Source organism: Scyliorhinus torazame, chromosome 17 (assembly GCF_047496885.1).
Source record: "Scyliorhinus torazame isolate Kashiwa2021f chromosome 17, sScyTor2.1, whole genome shotgun sequence".
Classification (NCBI taxonomy): domain Eukaryota; kingdom Metazoa; phylum Chordata; class Chondrichthyes; order Carcharhiniformes; family Scyliorhinidae; genus Scyliorhinus; species Scyliorhinus torazame.
This window is the reverse complement of record NC_092723.1, coordinates 162,130,359-162,156,571: the sequence shown is the minus strand read 5'-3', so window position 1 is coordinate 162,156,571 and position 26,213 is coordinate 162,130,359. Positions and strand designations below refer to the sequence as shown.

Sequence of the window (26,213 nt, the reverse complement as noted above, 5' to 3'; positions counted from 1 at the left end):
CTGTCTAAGACTCACCCATCATAGTACATTGAGGGACTGTAACCTCAGGCTTTATGCAACAAAGGATGCCTGATGTGAAGTATAAATGCATATTATAAATATAACCTGTAATTATGCGCAGTGAGGCACCTTCGAGAGCCACATAGTGTAAGGATCGAAACTGAACTCTATTCCCAATTTTTGTAATGTCAAACTTGAACTGTGAAGTGATGTACTTTTACAATTGTTATGAATAGATTTTTTGAAAAAGCACACTATGTTAAAGGGACATTACCTACAACAAATATCTTGGACGGGATCCACCGTCTCGCCGAACCCGTTTTCGGCAGCGGGATCCTCCGTCCCAGCAGCCGGCCAATGGGGTTTCCCATTGTGGGCACCCCCACGCCATCGGGAAATCCAAGAGCATGAGTGCGCTGCCAGCGAAGCGGAGGATCCGGCCAACAGAAAATCAGCCCCTCAACTTTAAGAAGGTCCAATATGTAGACAATTCCAAAAACGTATTTTTAAGATCTAGCTTTTAAATGTCTGAGGCAAAAGTTCCATTTGTTTGGAAATTGTGGGACAGTGGTTAGCGCTGCTGCTTCACAGCGCCAGGGACCCGGGTTCAATTCCGGTCTTGGTTGACTGTCTGTGTGGAGTTTGCACTTTCTTCCAGTATCTGTGTGGGTTTCCTTCCACAGTCCAAAGATGTGCGGGTTAGGTGGATTGGCCATGCTAAAATTGCCCCTTAGTGTCCAAGAATGTGCAGGCTAGATGGGGGTAGGGCAAAGGAGTGGGCAGAGGTAGGGAGTTCTTTCGGAGTGTCAGTGCAGACTAGATGGGCCGAATGGCTCCCTTCTGCACTGTAGAGATTCTGCCCTGATATCAAGAACAGATCTGTTTTGTTTGTTTCTTTATTTAAGAAGAATATTATTGAACAACAAAAAAATAACTGCGGCATTAAACAACACACAAAGTTCACATGAAAACTCGTTACATTTATGTAAAAATAATCAGCAACATTTTTTATCACCCCCACCTAAGTAAGGATTAATTCCAGGTCTAATGCATCATGTTTTCACGAGGCAGGCTAGCAGCTTAACTCCGCTTCTTAGTTACTGAGAATAACACAGAAGTCAGGAGACTCAGAGACTCATTGATTGCAATTCCACAATGTGGTTAATGACATCTGTGCTGACATCATAGTGAAATTCACATGATTGTCAAAAGTAAACCAAAGCTATTTGGTCAGCAAATATAACTACCTTTCATATTTTAAAAACATTTTTATTGGGTCTATAAAATGTTTTAGAATAAATGCGACAAAGTAACAAAGTGAAGTGAAATGATTGGATCATGGAAATCCCAACAGGAGTAAGTCAGCCAAGAGGGGGCCTATGAATTTAAGACAGGGGTCACATACTTCACGGAATGCATCAGACTTAGAATGGATCACGTAGGTCAGGAATTCCATAGACGCATAGGATATTCTTATGAGCTGCAATGGTCAGGATATTGTACAACCTCTTTTCGTCAGAATCAGTAATTCTCCCATCTGGACGGCCCAGAACCAAGAACACAGGATTTGACTCCAAGGCTCGATGAAAAATCCTATCCAGCACCCTGATTACTCCAGACCAGTAGCTTTGACTCTTAACACAGGTCCATGAACAGTGTATATAATCATCCTCGACTTCCAGGCACTTTAGGCACATTAGGGATATAGCAGAATCAAATCTGTATCTAATGCAGACGGTGTAGTATCTTGAACTGGGTCTCCTTCATTTTATTGCAAACCAAAATTGTACCGGCATAGTCCCATATGTTACCCCATGTGGAGGTTGGTTAGCTCAGTTGGCTGGCTAGTTGGTTTATGATGCAGTGCGTCGCTAACAGTCCAGGTTCAATTCCCCTACCGGCGAGGTTATCCATGAAGACCCTGTCATCTCAACCTTGCCCCTCGCCTGAGGTGTGGTGACCCTCAGGTTAAATCACCACCAGTCAGCTCTCTCTCAAAAGGGGAGAGGAACCTATGGTCCTTGGGGCCTGTGGTGACTTTCATTACCCATATCTCCTCGTCAATATTGATTGCCAAATCCTGTCCCCAAAACCTCAAAGCACCCGGCCTGATAACACAGGGTCTAGAATTTAAAGTATCATGGAACTTGTTCATTAATTGTTTAGGCTCCACAGAATTTAGGATTGTTTCCACCAGGGACATTGAGGAATCAAGGCGCAAAGTTGTTTTATTAAGGATTAAGTCTCTAAGTTGTAAATACTTTAAAAGGAGGGTCAAATTGTTGACAGAGCTGCTTAAAGGATGACAAGGAATCATCTCTGAACAAGTTTCTCAGCGTTCAAATGTCTCAATCTTTCCAAGTGTCGAATCCATGGCCAATTAAACCGGGTGGAAAGTCCAGACTGCCCTGGATAGGAGAAAATGGAAGTCAGTTTAGATCTCTTCTAGTCGACAGACCAATATCCATACTCTAAGAGTATTAAAAATAATGGGATTATCACACTTAGCAAAACCTGTCTTAAAGTCACCATAGAACAACAAGAGGGTAAACTGGACTTCCGGTTGCGGCCATGCCTGAATAGGTCGCACGTTCGGCAGCTCCCGCCGGGAACGGACTTTAGGGCTCTCTAGAGGGGCCCCAACGGCACTTGTTCGACGGCTTCCAGTGTGGGAAGGTGACAGCAAGGTCCCCCCGACAGTATATGGATTGGACCAGGAGTGGAGCGGTGAAAAAAGAGATCTTGGAGCAGCGAAAAGTGAGAGGGAGAAAAAGCAAGATGGTGGCGGGTGGGGACCAAGCAGCGTGGGCGCAGTGGTCGCAGGAGCAGCAGGAGTTTCTTAAACGCTGCTTTGAGGAGCTGAAGACAGAAATGCTGGCGCCAATGAAGGCGGCGATTGATAAGCTAGTGGAGACCCAGAGGTCCCAGGGGGCGGCGATCCGGGAGGTGCGGCAGAAAGCCTCGGAGAACGAGGACGAGATCTTGGGCCTGGCGGTGAAGGTGGAGGCGCACGAGACGCTGCACAAGAGGTGGCAGAAAGATTTGAGGACCTGGAGAATAGGTCGAGGAGGAAGAATCTTCGGATTCTGGGTCTCCCTGAAGGAGTTGAGGGGCCCGATACCGGGGCATATGTGAGCACGATGCTCAATTCGCTGATGGGCGCGGGAGCTTTCCCGAGGCCCCTGGAGCTAGATGGGGCTCATCGGGTCCTGGCAAGGAGACCCAAAGCCAACGAGTCGCCAAGGGCTGTAGTGGTGAGGTTCCACCGCTTTATGGATAGAGAGTGTGTCCTGAGATGGGCCAAGAAAGAGCGGAGCAGCAGGTGGGAGAACACGGAGATCCGAATCTACCAGGACTGGAGTGCAGAGGTGGCCAAGAAGAGAGCTGGCTTTAATCGGGCCAAGGCGGTGCTCCATCGGAAGGGGGTGAAGTTCGGGATGCTGCAGCCAGCGCGATTGTGGGTCACATTCCAAGATCGGCACCACTATTTCGAAACGCCTGAGGAGGCTTGGAGCTTGATACAGACTGAAAAGTTGGACTCAAATTGAGGGTCTGTGGTTGTGGGGGGGATGTCTGCTGTATATATGGTTTTAACTACGTGTAGGGAGTGTTCCCTTGGTTGGGTGCTGGATGGGGATGGATGAAGGGATTTGATGGGGAGACTGTGGGAGAGTGTGAGCGCCGGTGTTGGAGGGAGGGGAGGCCCGGGGATGGGGGAATTGAGATAAGGCCGCAAAAGGAGCTGCGGCAGAGGGGGCGGGGCCGGCTCAGGACAGCGCGGGCTTTTTCCCACGCTAGGGAAGGACGGTGGTGGGGGTCGGAGGAGCGGGCACTGACTGCTAGGGAGGAGGGGGAGGGGGGATTCCCACACTAGGGGGGTCGATGGGAAGGCGGGAGAGGCCGGGGTCAGCAGGAGTCAGCTGACTTACGGGAGTGTTATGGGGGGAGCAAGAGAGCTAGTTATGAATCTAGCGGGGGAGGGGGGGCATACGGTTGCTGCTGCATTGGCCAATGGGGAACTGGAAATAGGAGAGGTGGTCGGGGTGGGGGTCCGCCGTCTGGGGGACTGGAGGGTGCGGGATGCGTGGGCACGTGACTGGCCTAGAAAAGGAGATGGCTAGTCGGGGGTGGGGGGGGGGGGGGGGGGGGGGTGGGGGGGGGGGGGAGGTGGGAAGCCCCCCAGTCCGGCTGATAACTTGGAATGTGAGGGGCCTGAACGGGCCGGTTAATAGGGCCCGAGTGTTCGCGCACTTAAAGGGACTCAAGGCAGACATGGTCATGCTTCAGGAGACACATTTGAAGGTGGCAGACCAGGTCAGGTTGAGAAAGGGATGGGTAGGACAGGTATTCCATTCGGGGCTGGATGCGAAGAACAGAGGGGTGGCAATACTGGTGGGGAGGCGGGTGTCGTTTGAGGCCAAGAATATTGTAGTGGATAATGGGGGTCGATACGTGATGGTGAGCGGTAGGTTGCAGGGGGTGTGGGTGGTGTTGGTAAACGTATACGCCCCGAACTGGGATGATGCCGGATTTATGAAGCGTTTGCTGGGTCGGATTCCGGACCTGGAGGTAGGAAGCTTGATAATGGGGGGGGACTTCAACACGGTGCTGGACCCAGCATTAGATCGCTCCAGATCCAAGATGGGGAAGAGGCCGGCTGCTGCCAAGGTGCTTAGGGGGTTTATGGACCAGATGGGGGGAGTGGATCCGTGCAGGTTTGCTAGACCCCTGGCCAGGGAATTCTCATTCTTTTCCCATGTACATAGAGCCTACTCCCGGATAGATTTGTTTGTTTTGAGTAGGGCGCTAATCCCGAAAGTGGAAGGAACGGAGTACTCGGCCATAGCCATCTCAGACCACGCCCCGCACTGGGTGGAGGTGGAGTTAGGAGAGGAGAGGGACCAGCGCCCGCTGTGGCGTCTGGATGTGGGATTACTGGCGGATGAGGAGGTGTGCGGGCGGGTGCGGGGGTGCATTGAGAGATACTTGGAAACCAGTGACAACGGGGAGGTGCAGGTGGGGGTAGTCTGGGAGGCGTTGAAGGCGGGGGTCAGGGGAGAGTTAATCTCCATTAGGGCCCACAGGGAGAAGAGAGAGGGCAGGGAGAGGGAGAGGTTGGTGGGGGAGATCTTAAGGGTGGACAGGAGGTATGCAGAGGCCCCTGAAGAGGGACTACTTAGGAGGCGGCGAAGTCTCCAGACGGAGTTTGACCTGTTGACCACAGGGAAAGTAGAGGCACAGTGGAGAAAAGCACAGGGGGCGACGTACGAGTATGAGGAGAAGGCGAGCCGGATGCTGTAAGAGGAAGGCAGCGAAGGTGATATGTGGAGTTAAGGATAGCAGGGGGAATACGGTGCGGAGTGCAGTGAGAGTAAATGAGGTATTTAAGGACTTCTATGAGGAGCTGTACAGATCTGAGACCCCAGCGGGGGAAGAGGGGATGCGACGATTTTTGGATCAACTGAGGTTCCCGAGGGTGGAGGAGCAGGAGGTGGCTGGTTTAGGGGTGCCAATTGGGTTGGAGGAGCTGGTTAAAGGATTGGGGAACATGCAGGCGGGGAAGGCCCCGGGGCCAGATGGGTTCCCGGTCGGGTTTTATAGGAAATATGTGGACCTGCTAGGCCCGTTGTTAGTGAGAACTTTCAATGAGGCAAGGGAGAGGGGGACCCTACCCCCGACGATGTCCGGGGCGCTGATCTCGCTGATTCTGAAGCGGGAGAAGGACCCGCTGCAATGTGTGTCGTATAGACCGATCTCGCTCCTCAATGTGGATGCTAAGTTGCTGGCAAAAGTGCTGGCTACGAGAATTGAGGACTGTGTCCCTGGGGTGATTCATGAGGACCAGATGGGATTTGTAAAGGGCTGGCAGCTAAACACTAATGTGCGGAGGCTCCTCATCGTGATTATGATGCCATCGGTGGAGGGAGAGGCGAAGGTAGTGGCAGCTATGGACGCGGAGAAGGCCTTCGACTGGGTGGAGTGGGAGTATCTTTGGGAAGTGCTGCGGAGGTTTGGGTTCGGGGAGGGGTTTATTAGTTGGGTCAGGCTCCTACATAGAGACCCGGTGGCGAGTGTGGCTATGAATCGGCGGAGGTCGGAGCACTTTCGGCTGTACCGAGGGACGAGGCAGGGGTGCCCCCTGTCCCCCTTGTTGTTTGCATTGGCAATTGAGCCTTTGGCCATGGCACTAAGGGAGTCCAGGCAATGGAGGGGGTTGGTCTGAGGGGGAGAGGAACATCGGGTGTCGCTGTATGCGGACGACCTGTTGCTGTATGTGGCAGATCCAGTGAAGGGGATGGTGGAGGTCATGCGGATCCTAAGGGAGTTTGGGGACTTCTCGGACTATAAGCTCAACGTAGGGAAAAGTGAGCTCTTTGTGGTGCATCCAGGGGACCAGGGAAGGGGGATAGACGACCTACCATTGAAGAGGGCGGAAAGGAACTTTCGGTACTTGTGGATCCAGGTGGCAGGGAGCTGGGGGGCCCTGCACAAGCTCAATTTGATGTGGTTGGTGGAGCAGATGGAGGAGGATTTCAAGAGATGGGATGTGCTGCCACTCTCGCTAGCGGGCAGGGCACAGTCGGTTAAAATAATGGTCCTCCCGTGGTTTCTCTTTGTGTTCCAGTGCCTTCCCATTGTGATTACCAAGGCCTTTTTTAAACGGGTAGGTAGGAGCATCATGGGTTTTGTGTGGGCGAATAAGACCCCGAGGGTAAAGAGGGTGTTTCTGGAGCGTAGCAGGGACAGGGAGGGCTGGCGCTGCCGAATCTGTGCGGCTACTATTGGGCAGCCAACGTGGCGATGATCCGTAAGTGGGTAATAGAGGGAGAGGGGGCGGCGTGGAAGAGGTTGGAGATGGCGTCCTGCAGGGGCACGAGCCTGAGGGCGCTGGTGACGGCACCGCTGCCGCTCTCGCCGACAAGGTACACCACGAGTCCGGTGGTGGCGGCAACGTTGAAGATCTGGGGGCAGTGGAGACGGCATAGGGGCGAGATGGGAGCCTCAGTTTGGTCCCCGATGGATGGATGGGGGGTTTCGGAGCTGGCATTGGGCAGGGATCAGAAGAATGGGGGACCTGTTTATAGATGGGACGTTTCGAGCCTAGGGCGCTGGAGAAGAAGTTTGGGTTACCCCCGGGAAATGCGTTCAGGTATATGCAAGTGAGGGCGTTTGTGAGGCGGCAGGTGAGGGAATTCCCGTTGCTCCCGACACAGAGGATTCAGGACAGGGTGATTTCGGGTGTATGGGTCGGAGAAGGCAAGGTTTCGGCGATCTATCAAGAGATGAAAGAAGAGGAGGAGGTTCCGGTAGAGGAGCTAAAGGGCAAGTGGGAGGAGGAGCATGGGGAGGGGATTGATGAGCGTCTGTGGGCTGATGCCCTGAGTAGGGTTAATTCTTCCTCCTCTTGCGCCAGGCTCAGCCTAATACAGTTCAAGGTTGTTCACAGAGTGCATATGACAGGGGCGAGGATGAGTAGGTTCTTTGGGGTGGAGGACAGGTGTGGGAGGTGCTCTGGGAGTCCGGCAAATCACGTCCACGTGTTCTGGTCGTGCCCGGCACTGGAGGGGTTTTGCGAGGACTATGTCCAAGGTGGTGAAAGTCCAGGTCTAGCCGAGTTGGGGGTTAGCACTATTTGGGGTAACGGACGAGTCGGGAGTGCAGGAGGCGAAAGAGGCCGGTATCCTGGCCTTTGCGTCCCTGGTAGCCCGGCGGAGGATCTTGTTATTATGGAAGGACGCGAAGCCCCCCAGTGTGGAAGCCTGGATAAATGACATGGCAGGGTTCATTAAGCTGGAGAGGATAAGGTTTGCTTTGAGAGGGTCTGTGCAGGAGTTCTTCAGGCGGTGGCAACCGTTCCTAGACTATCTCGTGGAGCTAGGAGAAGGTCAGCAGCAGCAGCAACCCCGGGGGGAGGGGGGGGTATTTGGGCGGGTGGGGGGGGGGGTTCCCCAAGGGTTCTCTTGAATGTGGGGGGGGTTAATATATGCGGGAGAAACCCAATGTATAGGTAGTTTATTATTTTTGATTGTGGTGTTTGTGTTTTTTCTTCTTTTTGTTAAGGGGGGGGCTTGTTTGTTAAAAAATTTTGTTGGAAAAATTTGAATAAACATATTTTTTTTAAAAAGAGGGTAAACTGACTGATCTGGTTCAATACAGAGTCAAATAGATGAAGGGTCCCTTCTAACCCAGACCTTTACAAACCTTAAATGAGAGGCCAGCTGATGTAGCCTAATATTTGGGACACCCAAACTGCCCTTGGCCCCCAGGAGCTGGAGCTTGACAAACCTAAGGTGAGACTTTCTCTTGTTCCAAGTAAATGGACTAATAATTCCGTTGATTTCCTTAACAGCTCTAGCTGACAATAGTATAGGCAGCATCTGCAGGGGATACAACAATCCAGGCAGCATGATCATTTTTATTAGGGAACTCCATCCCAGCCAAAAGACCCGCAGGGCCAACCAACAAGCTAAATCCCCCCTAATAGACATAATCAACCGAGGGAAATTGGCCCCATATAAATACCCGAAGGAAGGGGTAATTGAAACACCCAGTTACTTAAATCTCAAGAGTGACTATCTAAAAGGGAAATTAGTGAGAGGAGGAGATTGACCTCTCAACTCACTCACCGGCATTGCCTCGGACTTAGTAAAGTTGATCTTTTATCCAGAGAAGGCACTAAATCAATGCACCACACCAATAGGAACCGAGACACACAGGTTCAACACAAACAGCAGCACGTGTCCACTTAAAGTATGATCTTGTGCTGCCTCACCCCACATTTTAGTCCAAATATTAGCCGATCTTTTCTGATGGCTTCTGCCAGTGGCTCAACAGCCAATGCAAACAACAAGGGGAATCGAGGACACCCCTGTCTAGTCCCTCCCTGGAGCCTAAAATTCTTTGAACTGAAACAGCCAGTGAGCACAACCACCACTGGCCAATGATACAACACTTGAATCCACTTAATGTAATCCTCTCCCAACCCGAATCTTCGTATGCACCAAATAATTATTTTCAACCCAGTCAAAAGCCTTTTCTGCATCCAGGGAGGTCACCAGTCCATCCAGTGCCCGTTTCTGGAAAGTTTGAATCACATTCAGCAGTCTTCTAACATTGCTACTGGAGAATCTGCCTTTAATAAACCCAGTCTGGTCCCCCCGAGTAATCGTTGGAAGGACATCTTCCAACCTTGTTGCCAGAACCTTAGACAACAATTTCAGATCAACATTCAGGAGAGCAATCGGCCTGTATGAAGCACATTTCTCTGGATCTTTACCTGCTTTCAAAATCAAAGAAATATTAGCGTCATGAAGTGTAGGCGGCAACAGCCCTGCCTCAAAAGAATGATAATACATGCCCACCAATCGATCCAACAACAAATCTTTAAACTCTCTATAGAAAGCACACCCTAAACTGTCCTCTCTGGTGCCCTTTCCTGACTGAAGCTTCTTAATGGCCGCAGCCACCTCATCTTTAAAGATAGGAAAACCTCCAGAAGCCCAAAGAAGAGAAAAAACGCTTCATAGCTGCCATCTCATCCCCAGACTGATCTGACGTATAATTCTGCATAGAAATCCTTAAAAGCCCCTCTTAATCTCCTCTGTCCTCATAACCCGCTCTCCCCTTGGACAATGCACAGAGTGGGTAGCCCTAGAATCTGGTTTCTTCTTAGTTAAGCAGGCCACATACTTACTCAGCTTATTCCCAAACTCATTCAACTTCTGCCTTACAAACTTTCAGCTTCCCTCAGCTTGCTGAGTCAATAAGGATTTGAGAGTCACCGCTGCCAAGATGCCAGATGCCTGGGTGGCAGGGTGGCAGTGCTAGGGTGCCTGGGTACCAGGGTGGCATTACCAAGGGCCAGGGGGCAAGGGGGTCCATACCCAGGAACTGAGGGTAGAGGGGGGTTTGAAGGGTGGGGAGTGCAGGGCAGGTAAGTAGGGGGCTCTGGGAAGTTGGGGGGGGTGATGGGTGGGAATCATGGAAGGGAGGGGGTGCTGTAAGGGAGCCTGGGGGGGCCTGAAGAGGGGGGGACCCCCAGGGACTCCATAGTGGGGTGTCCTCACTTGGGGGTGTGGGGTAGTGCCCATGTGTGTGGAGGGTGACTTTTGTAAGGGCCACGAAGAATCCAGCACGAGTTTTAAGGATACAAAGTAATAACATGTATTTACTATAACATATATACATAACAGTAGCAGTAACTTCCCTTGCTACATACTCCTTCCTCCTGGTTCCTGAACTGGCCAGCTTATTTATACTAGGAGTTTACTAGTAGTTTCTCCGCCCCCATCATTGGGGAAGCTCCTACTCCCACAGGATTGTGGGATAGTCATTAGTCCCCAGCCAATGGTAAGTAGGCAGGTTATAACAGTGACATTGCCCATGGGTGGGGGGGGTGAGGGACCCACAAGCTCACTTAGAGATCGGGGCACCTTTTCAATATGGTGGCCTAATCTCTGAGTTCAGCTCCCCAGTGCTAAAACAAATTCTAAGTGTGGCCTAAACCTAGGGGAAACTCCCCAGGACCCCAAAAAGTGACTAAGTGTCATTGAATAGAGGTGGGGAACGCGCCAACAGAGCTGGCGGGAAATTCCTTGAAAAACCCGCCACAAATTAACTTGGAAATGTTTTGATAGAATCGGGTCCTCTGCATCATGAGCGCAAAGGTTTTGAATCATCATACCAAGCTTCTGATAAGTAACACGGATAATGCCGGCAGCTATCATTTTCACCACTTCCGAGAGTTCTCGGAAAGTGTTGGATCGAGAAAACACGCGGAGATCAGGCCGTCATATTGAAAGGGTGGCGCCACCCCCACTGAATCCACCTTTAACCCTTTAACACCGATTTCTTGACATTTTTCATCACATTCTTACCAATACTCATCCAGAGGTCTTCCAGGGACATAATCATAGGATCACAGAATCCCTACAGTGCAGAAGGAGGCCATTCTCAATCACTAAAATTTAAAATGGAGGAAAGGAGAAACTACTTCTCCCAAAGGGTTGTGAATTATGGAGTTCCCTACCCCAGAGTGCGGCTGGGGCAGTGAGTAAATTTAAGTAGGATTTGGACAGATTTTTAATTGGTAATGGGTTGAAGGGTTATGGAGATCGGGCAGGATGGTGGAGTTAAATGGCAGAACAGCTACAATGGGCCAAATGGCTTAATTCTGCTCCTATATATTATGAATTTATGAGCTAATTCAAGGATTAGGCAGATGAGAGCCAGGTAATCAGGATCTATGATGGGTTATAAGGGAGCAGAGCAAGAGGCCACAGAAAAGTGACTATTCCCGCGTCTGTGTCACATGGTCTCCCCACCTTAAATATTTTAATATATCTGGTTTATTTCTAGGTCTGGCAATCGGGGAAACTTTTCACTGGCTGGAGTCAGACCTAACACAAAGGAAGATGGCTGTGGTTGTTTGAGGCCAATCATCTCAGCCCCAGGCGATCGCTACAGGAATTCCTCAGGGTAGTGTCCAAGACCCAACCACCTTCAACTGCTTCAACAATGATCTTACCTCCAACTTGAGGTGAGAAATGGAGAAGTTCCCTGAAGATTGCAGTGTTCAGCATTTTCAGTATTTTTATCTCAAGATTCATAAGAAATTATAAATCATTTTCTGATGTTGCAATCCAGTATTTGTAAAGATTTGTGACTTATTAGAGATTAAATAATGATGAGGTTTATGAGCCAATCTGTATTGGTTATGTTTGGGAAAAAAATACAAGCAACTCATGGTTTATTATACTAAACATAGAACATAGAACATAGAAAATACAGCACAGAACAGGCCCTTCGGCCCACGATGTTGTGCCGAACCTTTGTCCTAGATTAATCATAGATTGTCATTGAATTTACAGTGCAGAAGGAGGCCATTCGGCCCTTTGAGTCTGCAGCGGCTCTTGGAAAGAGCACCCTACCCAAACTCAACACCTCCACCCAACACCAAGGGCAATTTTGGACATTAAGGGCAATTTATCATGGCCAATTCACCTAACCTGCACATCTTTGGACTGTGGGAGGAAACCGGAGCACCCGGAGGAAACCCACGCAGACACGGGGAGGACGTGCGGATTCCGCACAGACAGTGACCCAAGCCGGAATCGAACCTGGGACCCTGGAGCTGTGAAGCAACTGTGCTATCCACAATGCTACCGTGCTGCCCTTAAGAACAAATAAATCTACACTATATCATTTTACCGTAATCCATGTACCTATCCAATAGCTGCTTGAAGGTCCCTAATGTTTCCGACTCAACTACTTCCACAGGCAGTGCATTCCATGCCCCCACTACTCTCTGGGTAAAGAACCTACCTCTGATATCCCTCCTATATCTTCCACCTTTCACCTTAAATTTATGTCCCCTTGTAATGGTTTGTTCCACCCGGGGAAAAAGTCTCTGACTGTCTACTCTATCTACTCCCCTGATCATCTTATAAACATCTATCAAGTCGCCCCTCATCCTTCTCCGTTCTAATGAGAAAAGGCCTAGCACCCTCAACCTTTCCTCGTAAGACCTACTCTCCATTCCAGGCAACACCCTGGTAAATCTTCTTTGCACCTTTTCCAAAGCTTCCACATCCTTCCTAAAATGAGGCGACCAGAACTGTACACAGTACTCCAAATGTGGCCTTACCAAAGTTTTGTACAGCTGCACCATCACCTCACGGCTCTTAAATTCAATCCCTCTGTTAATGAACGCGAGCACACCATAGGCCTTCTTCACAGCTCTATCCACTTGAGTGGCAACTTTCAAAGATGTATGAACAAAGATGTATGTCGATTTCGGCGGCGTGAGAGCAGCTGGTGAGTCAGTTTCAGCGGGAGCATTGCGGAAGGAGGTTGCTGGGAGGTAAGTCAACCTTTAAAAGCACTTCTCTTTGCAGGGGCAGGCCAGTCGATTTCGGCGGGAGTGGAGCTGGCTGGTTGGTCAATTTCAGCAGGAGCTGAGAATTTTTCTTTTTTTTTAAATTAGTTTTTTAGGCGGGATCAGGAAGTCGACCCGCGGACGTCTGGGAAGACCCTCACCAATAAATTCTGGTGGAGAGGAAACCCGAGACACTACACGTGTAGTGTCTCCCACCCACCCTCCTCCTCTAACCTAATAATAAAACCCATTGGTCTGAGGTAAGTACCATATTTTTATTATATTATTATTATTTTTTATAAAAATTTAATTTAGTTGTTAGCCAGATCTTGGTAGAAAGTTAGAGGAATGGCAGGGAAGGGAGTGCAATGTTCCTCCTGCAGGATGTTTGAGGTGAGGGATGCAGTTAGTGTCCCTGCTGATTTTACCTGCAGGAAGTGCTGCCATCTCCAGCTCCTCCAAGACCGAGTTAGGGAACTGGAGCTGGAGTTGGAAGAACTTCGGATCATTCGGGAGGCAGAAGGGGTCATAGATAGCAGCTTCAGGGAATTAGTTACACCAAAGATTGGAGATAGGTGGGTAACTGTAAGAGGGACTGGGAAAAAACAGTCAGTGCAGGGATCCCCTGCGGTCGTTCCCCTGAGAAACAAGTATACCGCTTTGGATACTTGTGGGGGGGACGACTTACCAGGGGTAAGCCATGGGGTATGGGCCTCTGGCACGGAGTCTGTCCCTGTTGCTCAGAAGGGAAGGGGGGAGAGGAGCAGAGCATTAGTAATTGGGGACTCTATAGTCAGGGGCACTGATAGGAGATTTTGTGGGAGCGTGAGAGACTCACGTTTGGTATGTTGCCTCCCAGGTGCAAGGGTACGTGATGTCTCGGATCGTGTTTTCCGGGTCCTTAGGGGGAGGGGGAGCAGCCCCAAGTCGTGGTCCACATTGGCACCAACGACATAGGTAGGAAAGGGGACAAGGATGTCAGGCAGGCTTTCAGGGAGCTAGGATGGAAGCTCAGAACTAGAACAAACAGAGTTGTTATCTCTGGGTTGTTGCCCGTGCCACGTGATAGTGAGATGAGGAATAGGGAGAGAGAGCATTTAAACACGTGGCTACAGGGATGGTGCAGGCGGGAGGGTTTCAGATTTTTGGATAACTGGGGCTCTTTCTGGGGAAGGTGGGACCTCTACAGACAGGATGGTCTACATCTGAACCTGAGGGGCACAAATATCCTGGGGGGGAGATTTGTTAGTGCTCTTTGGGGGGGTTTAAACTAATGCAGCAGGGGCATGGGAACCTGGATTGTAGTTTTAGGGTAAGGGAGAATGAGAGTATAGAGGTCAGGAGCACAGATTTGACGTCGCAGGAGGGGGCCAGCGTTCAGGTAGGTGGTTTGAAGTGTGTCTACTTCAATGCCAGGAGTATACGAAACAAGGTAGGGGAACTGGCAGCGTGGGTTGGTACCTGGGACTTCGATGTTGTGGCCATTTCGGAGACATGGATAGAGCAGGGACAGGAATGGATGTTGCAGGTTCCGGGGTTTAGGTGTTTTAGTAAGCTCAGAGAAGGAGGCAAAAGAGGGGGAGGTGTGGCGCTGCTAGTCAAGAGCAGTATTACGGTGGCGGAGAGGATGCTAGATGGGGACTCTTCTTCCGAGGTAGTATTGGCTGAAGTTAGAAACAGGAAAGGAGAGGTCACCCTGTTGGGAGTTTTTTATAGGCCTCCTAATAGTTCTAGGGATGTAGAGGAAAGGATGGCGAAGATGATTCTGGATATGAGCGAAAGTAACAGGGTAGTTATTATGGGAGACTTTAACTTTCCAAATATTGACTGGAAAATATATAGTTCGAGTACAATAGATGGGTCGTTTTTTGTACAGTGTGTGCAGGAGGGTTTCCTGAAACAATATGTTGACAGGCCAACAAGAGGCGAGGCCACGTTGGATTTGGTTTTGGGTAATGAACCAGGCCAGGTGTTGGATTTGGAGGTAGGAGAGCACTTTGGGGACAGTGACCACAATTCGGTGACGTTTACGTTAATGATGGAAAGGGATAAGTATACACCGCAGGGCAAGAGTTATAGCTGGGGGAAGGGCAATTATGATGCCATTAGACGTGACTTGGGGGGGATAAGGTGGAGAAGTAGGCTGCAAGTGTTGGGCACACTGGATAAGTGGGGCTTGTTCAAGGATCAGCTACTGCGTGTTCTTGATAAGTATGTACCGGTCAGACAGGGAGGAAGGCGTCGAGCGAGGGAACCGTGGTTTACCAAGGAAGTGGAATCTCTTGTTAAGAGGAAGAAGAAGGCCTATGTGAAGATGAAGTGTGAAGTTTCGGTTGGGGCGATGGATAGTTACAAGGTAGCGAGGAAGGATCTAAAGAGAGAGCTAAGACGAGCAAGGAGGGGACATGAGAAGTATTTGGCAGGAAGGATCAAGGAAAACCCAAAAGCTTTCTATAGGTATGTCAGGAATAAGCGAATGACTAGGGAAAGAGTAGGACCAGTCAAGGACAGGGATTGGAAATTGTGTGTGGAGTCTGAAGAGATAGGCGAGATACTAAATGAATATTTTTCGTCAGTATTCACTCAGGAAAAAGATAATGTTGTGGAGGAGAATGCTGAGCCCCAGGCTAATAGAATAGATGGCATTGAGGTACGTAGGGAAGAGGTGTTGGCAATTCTGGACAGGCTGAAAATAGATAAGTCCCCGGGACCAGATGGGATTTATCCTAGGATTCTATGGGAGGCCAGGGAAGAGATTGCTGGACCTTTGGCTTTGATTTTTATGTCATCATTGGCTACAGGAATAGTGCCAGAGGACTGGAGGACAGCAAATGTGGTCCCTTTGTTCAAAAAGGGGAGCAGAGACAACCCCGGCAACTATAGACCGGTGAGCCTCACGTCTGTAGTGGGTAAAGTCTTGGAGGGGATTATAAGAGACAAGATTTATAATCATCTAGATAGGAATAATATGATCAGGGATAGTCAGCATGGCTTTGTGAAGGGTAGGTCATGCCTCACAAACCTTATTGAGTTCTTTGAGAAGGTGACTGAACAGGTAGACGAGGGTAGAGCAGTTGATGTGGTGTATATGGATTTCAGCAAAGCGTTTGATAAGGTTCCCCACGGTAGGCTATTGCAAAAAATACGGAGGCTGGGGATTGAGGGTGATTTAGAGATGTGGATCAGAAATTGGCTAGCTGAAAGAAGACAGAGGGTGGTGGTTGATGGGAAATGTTCAGAATGGAGTACAGTCACAAGTGGAGTACCACAAGGATCTGTTCTGGGGCCGTTGCTGTTTGTCATTTTTATCAATGACCTAGAGGAAGGCGCAGAAGGGTGGGTGAGTAAATTTGCAGACGATACTAAAGTCGGTGGTGTTGTCGATAGTGTGGAAGGATGTAGCAGGTTACAGAGGGATATAGATAAGCTGCAGAGCTGGGCTGAGAGGTGGCAAATGGAGTTTAATGTAGAGAAGTGTGAGGTGATTCACTTTGGTAGGAATAACAGGAATGCGGAATATTTGGCTAATGGTAAAGTTCTTGAAAGTGTGGATGAGCAGAGGGATCTAGGTGTCCATGTACATAGATCCCTGAAAGTTGCCACCCAGGTTGATAGGGTTGTGAAGAAGGCCTATGGAGTGTTGGCCTTTATTGGTAGAGGGATTGAGTTCCGGAGTCGGGAGGTCATGTTGCAGCTGTACAGAACTCTGGTCCGGCCGCATTTGGAGTATTGCGTACAGTTCTGGTCACCGCATTATAGGAAGGACGTGGAGGCTTTGGAGCGGGTGCAGAGGAGATTTACCAGGATGTTGCCTGGTATGGAGGGAAAATCTTATGAGGAAAGGCTGACGGACTTGAGGTTGTTTTCGTTGGAGAGAAGAAGGTTAAGAGGAGACTTAATAGAGGCATACAAAATGATCAGGGGGTTGGATAGGGTGGACAGTGAGAGCCTTCTCCCGCGGATGGATATGGCTGGCACGAGGGGACATAACTTTAAACTGAGGGGTAATAGATATAGGACAGAGGTCAGAGGTAGGTTCTTTACGCAAAGAGTAGTGAGGCCGTGGAATGCCCTACCTGCTACAGTAGTGAACTCGCCAACATTGAGGGCATTTAAAAGTTTATTGGATAAACATATGGATGATAATGGCATAGTGTAGGTTAGATGGCTTTTGTTTCGGTGCAACATCGTGGGCCGAAGGGCCTGTACTGCGCTGTATTGTTCTATGTTCTATGTTCTAACATAGACCCCAAGATCTCTCTGCTCCTCCACATTGCCAAGAACTCTACCGTTAACCCTCTATTCATTCATATTTGTCCTTCCAAAATGGACAACCTCACACTTTTCAGGGTTAAACTCCATCTGCCACTTCTCAGCCCAGTTCTGCATCCTATCTATGTCTCTTTGCAGCCGACAACAGCCCTCCTTACTATCCACAACTCCACCAATCTTCGTATCGTCTGCAAATTTACTGACCCACCCTTCAACTCCCTCATCCAAGTCATTAATGAAAATCACGAACAGCAGAGGACCCAGAACTGATCCCTGCGGTACGCCACTGGTAACTGGGATCCAGGATGAATATTTGCCATCCACCACCACTCTCTGACTTCTATCGGTTAGCCAGTTCGTTATCCAACTGGCCAAATTTCCCACTATCCCATGCCTCCTTACTTTCTGCAGAAGCCTACCATGGGGAACCTTATCAAATGCCTTACTAAAATTCATGTACACTACATCCACTGCTTTACCTTCATCCACATGCTTGGTCACCTCCTCAAAGAATTCAATAAGACTTGTAAGGCAAGACCTACCCCTCACAAATCCGTGCTGACTATCCCTAATCAAGCAGTGTCTTTCCAGATGCTCAGAAATCCTATCCTTCAGTACCCTTTCCATAATTTTGCCTACCACCGAAGTAAGACTAACTGGCCTGTAATTCCCATTGTTATCCCTAGTCCCTTTTTTGAACAGGGGCACGACATTCGCCACTCTCCAATCCCCTGGTACCACCCCTGTTGACAGTGAGGACGAAAAGATCATTGCCAACGGCTCTGCAATTTCATCTCTTGCTTCCCATAGAATCCTTGGATATATCCCGTCAGGCCCGGGGGACTTGTCTATCCTCAAGTTTTTCAAAATGCCCAACACATCTTCCTTCCTAACAAGTATTTCCTCGAGCTTACCAATCTGTTTCACACTGTCCTCTCCAACAATATCACCCCTCTCATTTGTAAATACAGAAGAAAAGTACTCGTTCAAGACCTCTCCTATCTCTTCAGACTCAATACACAATCTCCCGCTACTGTCCTTGATCGGACCTACCCTCGCTCTAGTCATTCTCATATTTCTCACATATGTGTAAAAGGCCTTGGGGTTTTCCTTGATCCTACTCGCCAAAGATTGTTCATGCCCTCTCTTAGCTCTCCTAATCCCTTTCTTTAGTTCCCTCCTGGCTATCTTGTATCCCTCCAATGCCCTGTCTGAACCTTGTTTCCTCAGCCTTACATAAGTCTCCTTTTTCCTCTTAACAAGACATTCAACCTCTCTTGTCAACCATGGTTCCCTCACTCGACCATCTCTTCCCTGCCTGACAGGGACATACATATCAAGGACACATAGCACCTGTTCCTTGAACAAGTTCCACATTTCACTTGTGTCCTTCCCTGCCAGCCTATGTTCCCAACTTATGCACTTCAATTCTTGTCTGACAACATCATATTTACCCTTCCCCCAATTGTAAACCTTGCCCTGTTGCACGTACCTATCCCTCTCCATTACTCAAGTGAAAGTCACAGAATTGTGGTCACTATCTCCAAAATGCTCCCCCACTAACAAATCTATCACTTGCCCTGGTTCATTACCCAGTACTAAATCCAATATTGCCCCTCCTCTGGTCGGACAATCTACATACTGTGTTAGAAAAGCTTCCTGGACACACTGCACAAACACCACCCCATCCAAACTATTTGATCTAAAGAGTTTCCACTCAATATTTGGGAAGTTAAAGTTGCCCATGACTACTACCCTATGACTTCTGCACCTTTCCAAAATCTGTTTCCCAATCTGTTCCTCCACATCTCTGCTACTATTGGGGGGCCTATAGAAAACTCCTAACAAGGTGACTGCTCCTTTCCTATTTCTGACTTCAACCCATACTACCTCAATAGGGTGATACTCCTCGAACTGCTTTTCTGCAGCTGTTATACTATCTCTAATTAATAATGCCACCCCCCCCCCCCACCTCTTTTACCACCCTCCCTAATCTTATTGAAACATCTATAACCAGGGACCTCCAACAACCATTTCTGCCCCTCTTCTATCCAAGTTTCCGTGATGGCCACCACATCGTAGTCCCAAGTACCGATCCATGCCTTAAGTTCACCCACCTTATTCCTGATGCTTCTTGCGTTGAAGTATACACATTTCAACCCATCTCCGTGCCTGCAAGTACTCTCCTTTGTCAGTGTTCTCTTCCCCACTGCCTCATTAGACGCTTTGGCGTCCTGAATATCGGCTACCTTAGTTGCTGGACTACAAATCCGGTTCCCATTCCCCAGCCAAATTAGTTTAAACCCTCCCAAAGAGTACTAGAAAACCTCCCTCCCAGGATATTGGTGCCCCTCTGGTTCAGATGCAACCCGTCCTGCTTGTACAGGTCCCACCTTCCCCAGAATGCGCTCCAATTATCCAAATACCTGAAGCCCTCCTTCCTACACCATTCCTGCAGCCACGTGTTCAACTGCACTCTCTCCCTATTCCTAGCCTCGCTATCACGTGGCACCGGCAACAAACCAGAGATGACAACTCTGTCTGTCCTGGCTTTTAACTTCCAGCCTAACTCCCTAAACTTGTTTATTACCTCCACACCCCTTTTCCTACCTATGTCGTTGGTACCAATGTGCACCACGACTTCTGGCTGCTCACCCTCCCCCTTAAGGATCCTGAAGACACGATCCGAGACATCCCTGGCCCTGGCACCCGGGAGGCAACATACCTTCCGGGAGTCTCGCTCGCGACCACAGAATCTCCTATCTATTCCCCTAACCATTGAATCTCCTACAACTATTGCTTTTCTATTCTCCCCCCCTTCCCTTCTGAGCCCCAAAGCCAGAGACCTGGCCGCTAGGGCCTCCCCCCGGTAGGTCATCCCCCCAACAGCATCCAAAACGGTATACTTGTTTTGAAGGGGAACGGCCACGAGGGATCCTTGCACTGTCTGCCTGTTTGTTTTTTTCCCCCTGACTGTAACCCAGCTATTCTTGTCCTGTACCTTGGGTGTGGTTACCTCCCTGTAACTCTTCTCAATCACCCCCTCTGCCTCCCGGGTGATCCGAAGTTCATCCAGCTTCAGCTCCAGTTTCCTAACACGGTCTTTGAGGAGCTGAAGTTGGGTGCACTTCCCGCAGGTATAGTCAGCGGGGACACCAGTGGTATCCCTCACCACCCACATCCTACAGGAGGAGTATGCAACTGGCCTAGCCTCCATCCCCTCTTACCTTACAGAATATAGCTGCCGTGTGGACTAACTAGATCTCCGCCCTCCGACTCTGCTCCCAGTCAGCTACACTTTCTGTAAACTCCTGGCTCTCTTCGCACTCTTTGCGGAAATGTCGGAAACAAAATGAAAGGAGCACCTTACTCCCTCCTCACCTAACTCGCTTGGTCACCAAACTCTTACTATAGCACTCAAAAAGCACCAAATTCAGCACTCAGTGCTGAATAAACCTTTTGATTTGTAAGAATTTTGAATTATGAGATTGTGGGGCTGGCTTGTCTCTGCCATTAATGTCTCTTGAGAAGACCTGCTGTCTATTTTCACTTTAAAAACATTTCCCCAATCGGGGGAGATTGAAAACATTGGCCAGGTTTTCAAGCATGGCTCTGCATGGCCCTGATGTGAAGTAGCAGCTTCAGCATCAGCTGTTAGGGGGCGGGGACCTGAGACGCACGTGCGGTTTGCTTCTGACGTCAGTGCGTAGCGGCCACGTATGACTGAAGGCTGACCGGCCAATCGGAACCTTCAGCGGCGCGGCAGTAGCCAATAGCGTCCTGAGGGGGGCGGGACCTCCATGGCGCTTCGGCTGTTGTCAAGAGAGAAGGTTCCGGAAGCTGCGTCCGGTTTGAATGGTGAGAATTTACCAGGGCGCCGCTCCGAGTCGGCACCAGGAGGTGGATGTGTCATGTACAGCGAGAGGGTCTGATTTAGAGATGGTCCCTTCCCAAGACTGGGCACTGAACCATTTAGGGACAGTCCCTTCCCAAACTAGACTCTGACTCATTTAGAGACGGTCCCTTCCCAAACTGGACTCTGACTCATTTAGAGACGGTCCCTTCCCAAGACTGGGCACTGACCCATTTAGGGACAGTCCCTTCCCAAACTGGACTCTCACTCATTTAGAGACGGTCCCTTCCCAAGAATGGGCATTGACCCATTTAGAGGCAGTCCCTTCCCAAGACCGAGCACTGACCCATTTAGAGACGGTCCCTTCCTAAGACTGGGCATTGAACCATTTAGAGACAGTCCCTTCCCAAGACTGGGCACAAACCCATTTCGAGACAGTTCCTTCCCAGGACCTGACACTGAACATTTTAGAGTTGCTCTTTTTAAGACTGGTCTCTGAACCATTTAGAGGTGGTCTCTTCCCAAGACTGAGCTCTGACCCATTTAGAGACGGTCCGTTCCTAAGACTGGACATTGAACCATTTAGAAATGGTCCCTTCCCAAGGCTGGGCACTGACCCATTTAGAGACAGTCCCTTCCCAAGACTGGGCACTGACTCATTTAGAGACAGTCCCTTCCCAAGACTGGGCACTAACCCATTTTGAGACAGTTCCTTCCCAAGACCTGACACTGAACCATTTAGAGTTGCTCTTTTTAAGACTGGTCTCTGAACCATTTAGAGGTGGTCTCTTCCCAAGACTGAGCTCTGACCCATTTAGAGACGGTTCGTTCCCAAGACTGGGCTCTGATCCCTTTAGAGGCAATCCCTTCCCAACATTAATTTAAGGGTGGTCCTTCCTGAAGAATGGTCTCTGACCCATTTGGAGATGTTCCCTCCAGAAGTGTGGGCAGTGATTGCTTTAGTGGTGGTCTCTGAATGAGCTTTGACTCATTTAGAGACCGTTCATTAAGAATGGGCTCGTCCAGATAGAAAGGGTCTCCTCAAGTGGGCTCTCATTCATTTAGAGACAGTCTGCTCAGGGATGGGCTCTGACCCAATCAGAGACGGTCCCCTTAAAAATTTGTGCTGACCAATTAAGAGATTGTCCCCCAAGAGTGGGTCCTTTGATTTAAAGACTCCTATGAAAAATGGGTATGACTGATTTACAGATGGCCCTCAGTGGACTGTGAATCTCCTGAAGTGTTCTTTATGAAAGGGAGGCGGTGATATAATTAGTATGGCCACTGCTCTGGGGACCTGGGTTCAAATCTCACCATGGCAGCTGATGAAATTTGAATCCAATAAAATCTAGAATTAAAAGTCTAATGGTGACCATGAAACTGTTATCAATTGTCATAAAATCTATCTGGTTCACTCATGTCCTTTAGGGAAGGAAATCTGCCATTTTTACCTGGTCTAGCCTGCAACGTGGTTGACTCTACTCTGAAATGGTCTAGCAAGTCACTCTGTTCAAGGTGGGTAATAAATGCTGGCCAGCCAGCAACATCCGAACCCCATGAATGAATAAAACAAATTCCTGTAGGGGCAGCACGGTGGTGCAGTGGGTTAGCCCTGTGGCCTCACGGCGCCGAGGTCCCAGGTTCGATCTGGGTCACTGTCCGTGTGGAGTTTGCACATTCTCCGTGTGTTTCCGTGGGTTTCGCCCCCACAACCCAAAAGATGTGCAGGCTAGGTAGATTGGCCATGCTAAATTGCCCCTTAATTGAAAAAATGAATTGGGTACTCTAAATTTATATTAAAAAAATGTTTTTTAATCCTGTAGTGAGTAGCTTGCGTCCTGTCTGAAAGACAATAAATGTAGGTAGGTCTAGATAGAATTGGAATGTGGACTGTAAAGTGGTACTTGGTCCTCAACCTTGAGAAGACCGCCGGTAACCATTGAGAAAGATTAATGTCCAACCTACATTTACTCTGTAAAGGTGCAAAATTGTGTTCTCTTACTAAAAGTTGAGTTCTTTGGCATAATAGAAACTGCTGAACTGTTCTGAAGCGCAATGGCAGTTTAAAAAGTGCTCAAATGATCTACCACTGTCGCAAAAGTCAGAATTTTATAAAAATTAAAGTAGTTTTGGGGGCTGTCACCTCAATTGGCTCGATGGCTAATATGATTTTCAGAATCACGTTACCAGCATGGGTTCTATTGCTGTTCAGGCCGAGGTACACTTGGGACCTGCTGCCTCACCCTGCCCCTGAGTGTGGAGGGGGCATTTAATCACAGTAATTTGAATGTTTAAAGTGATTTATTTCAGAACGAGGAGGAAGTGTTAGAAGATGGCTGCAAGGCTAAGTTGATGAGTCCAGCTTTTGAAGGTGGTGAGAGAGATGTAGCAAGGCTGGATGGATCACACGTAACAGGTTCATAAGCTGCAGTATGTCAGTAAGCAGCACTTGAACCCTCACTTGGGTAAAAACAGATCTGCACTAGTAAAAATAGCTGTAAAGGCTGTAGGTTGTTGATGTCTTTCAGTAACTGAGAAATAGCCAGTTAGTTGCAGTAAGCAGCTGAGGTTTGGAAACTGAGCTGCGGTTTCGTTACAGTTAACTTTGAAAAAGAGATTATTTTAGGGCGTCATTGTGGAGTTTTCATGTGAAGACTCCACGATGTGAAAGCTGTATTAGGCTGGTTATTTGGGAACTGACTGCAGTATCATTGTGATGTTTAATAGGATTGCAGCTGTTGAATAATTTCCTATATGTTTATCACTTATCTAAATTGATCTGTGTTTTGTATTTCGGGTTTGGATTTTTACCCTTGATTCTTAATTGGTTAATTTTATGGCACGTGAATGATTATGTTTCAATTTTGCTCCATATACGTTTATAGCACAGAAGGAGGGCATTCAGCCCATCTTTTTTGTGCTGGATCTTCGACCTGTTGTTTTCCCACAGTCCTGCAAATAGTTCCTTTCCAATCTATATCCAATTCCCTTTTGAAAGTTACCATGGAGTCTGATTCTTATGGGTAGTGCATCCTAGATCATAACTCTCTGCATAACAACTTTCTCATCTCACCCCAGGTTCTTTTGCCGTATATCATAGGTCTGTGCATCCCACAGTTTCCAACCCTCCTGCCAATGTAATTAGTTTCTCTGTGCTTTCTTTCATGCCATTTTTCAGCATAATTAGGTTGGAATGCATGTCCCCTGATTAATTTAAATTATAACATTTGTACTATAGTATCGTTACAGAACTAACTGAGGTAGTTGTGGATATGGGGAAATGACCAAAAATGCATTATTGTTTAAAAACAGTTTCCAGATGAGGACTACCACATAGAATCTCCTTGCATGATTTCCTGTGGAACAAAAACTGTGTACCGTGGACTTTCATTAATCCTTTGATACCGATGTTTGGAGGGTTTTATTGATTTCCCCACGTGGATCAGATAATTATTCCCTAGTGGACTCTCGAATTCCTTCATTGACAACCACATAAATTTCAAAATAATTTTCAATTTAATTGAAGGCTGTTGTCAACTTGATCCTGTTTTGTATAGATTCAGCAGATGAATGGTGTATCAATTCTGGCAAATGACAATAGATTGCTCAGGGTAACTTGCTGAATGTGCTCCCTGGTCGTATGCTTTTCAGAAATGAATGCTTAGTGAAGGGTTGGGAAGAAACATTGGAATGCATTGTTGGAAGGAGTTCAGTGCTGGACAGTTGAACAGTTGAATTAATGGAATTCACTTCTCTTTGTTAGAAGTGGCCATGCCTAGCTCCCTCCTGTGGGCTGTGGATGTACATGGGGGAGTTCATAGTCTCTCTACGGCCGGCCAATACTGGGAGTTGTGCAAAGATGGAAGATTACAGTTTAAGAGACTGGCAGCTGTCAAGCAATGCTGTTGGGGGATTGCATGTGACCATCAGATCTACGTCTATGTCCATTCGAACGAGGTCCCAATCCGATACCAAGAAGAGACCTATGAAAATCAGGTAAGGAGCCTTAAAAGTACCTAAACATAGGGCGGCACAGTGGCGCAATGGTTAGCACTGCTGCTTCACGGCACTGAGGACCCGGGTTCGATCCCAGCCCCGAATCTCTGTCCGTATGGAATTTGCACATTCTCCCCATGTCTGCGTGGGTCTTGCCCCCATAATCCAAAGATGTGCAAGGTAGGTGGATTGGCCACTGTAAATTGCCACTTAAATGGAAAAAAATAATTGGGTACTCTAAATTTATTTTTTTTAAATTACATAAACATTTGCCTTTGTGCTTGCAACTTACTATTGTCATTCATTTTCCTTTTGATGACTGGACATATGATCTGTCTTCCTGGTTGCTATCAGGGCTGCTTTTTGACTGAGATGGGGCATAATGTCCAATATAGTATCAAGAGAAAAAGCATATATTTAGATATATTTCTGAAATATCGCTAAACACTTACTGTGATAAATTGTTTTGAAGTACAATGACTTTTGTTATGTAGGTAAATGATACAGCCATTTTTCTGCACAGGAAGATCCCACAAATCACTGAATTGAGTGACCAGTTCATCTGTTTTTTAATTTAATGTTAATGGCAGAAGAAAAATTGGCCAAGACTCAGTTGAGTTCATTTATCTTTCCCCTGACCTCTTAGAATCCAAACCTGGTTATGGCGATATTTGGCAGTGCTGTTGACTGCATAAGTTCTGGGCATTCAGAGTTGACTGCTCTGTAACAGTATAAAAGAGTTATCGCATTTAAATACCAGTTGAGTGTGAAATTCAATATTGTGCCCTGTGAACAGAAATTTATTATTCAGTTACTTATTTAGCTACCAATAGCCATGGAAATAGATATGATCAGAGGAGAATGCGAGTATTTATATCTATGGCTGTGCTATGTTACAAATAAGATAAACTCCTGTAACTACACCTTCTAAAAGTGCATGGCTTCTGTGTGTGTTATGCCTCCGATATTTGATTACTCTCTCTTGCATAGCGCTGGAATCCTGTGGATGGTTTTAGTGACCGCCTTCTGCCCAGTGACCGCTGGCAATGGAGCAATGTTGCAGGCTTGATTCACCAACCGCTGGATGAATTTAAACTTGTGTCACAGCACTGGCAGTGGGAATCTGACTGGTACGTGGATGAAAATATTGGAGGAGAGCCAACAGAAAAAGGGGTAAGAGGTTACAATAAGTGTCTGTTTATGATGAGCATGCAG

General features: G+C 48.2%; 1 protein-coding gene and 1 long non-coding RNA gene across 2 annotated transcripts in view; one reads left to right on the top strand and one right to left on the bottom strand.

Moving 5' to 3' along the window:
* Positions 1–2,212: 2,212 nt before the first annotated feature.
* Positions 2,213–26,213, bottom strand: part of LOC140394348 (uncharacterized) — a 155,770-nt gene continuing 131,769 nt past the window's right edge. The window contains exon 2 of the long non-coding RNA XR_011935852.1: positions 2,213–2,408. This is a non-coding gene — a long non-coding RNA (uncharacterized lncRNA). The remainder of the gene's footprint in view (positions 2,409–26,213) is intronic.
* The window catches only part of tecpr1a (tectonin beta-propeller repeat containing 1a), a 106,598-nt gene continuing 101,309 nt past the window's right edge, over positions 20,925–26,213 (top strand). Inside the window, exons 1-4 of the mRNA XM_072481548.1 lie at positions 20,925–21,007; positions 22,431–22,517; positions 24,766–24,998; positions 25,989–26,171. Of these exons, the coding sequence (XP_072337649.1) occupies positions 24,774–24,998; positions 25,989–26,171 (408 nt within the window). The 5' untranslated portion in view covers positions 20,925–21,007; positions 22,431–22,517; positions 24,766–24,773. The remainder of the gene's footprint in view (positions 21,008–22,430; positions 22,518–24,765; positions 24,999–25,988; positions 26,172–26,213) is intronic.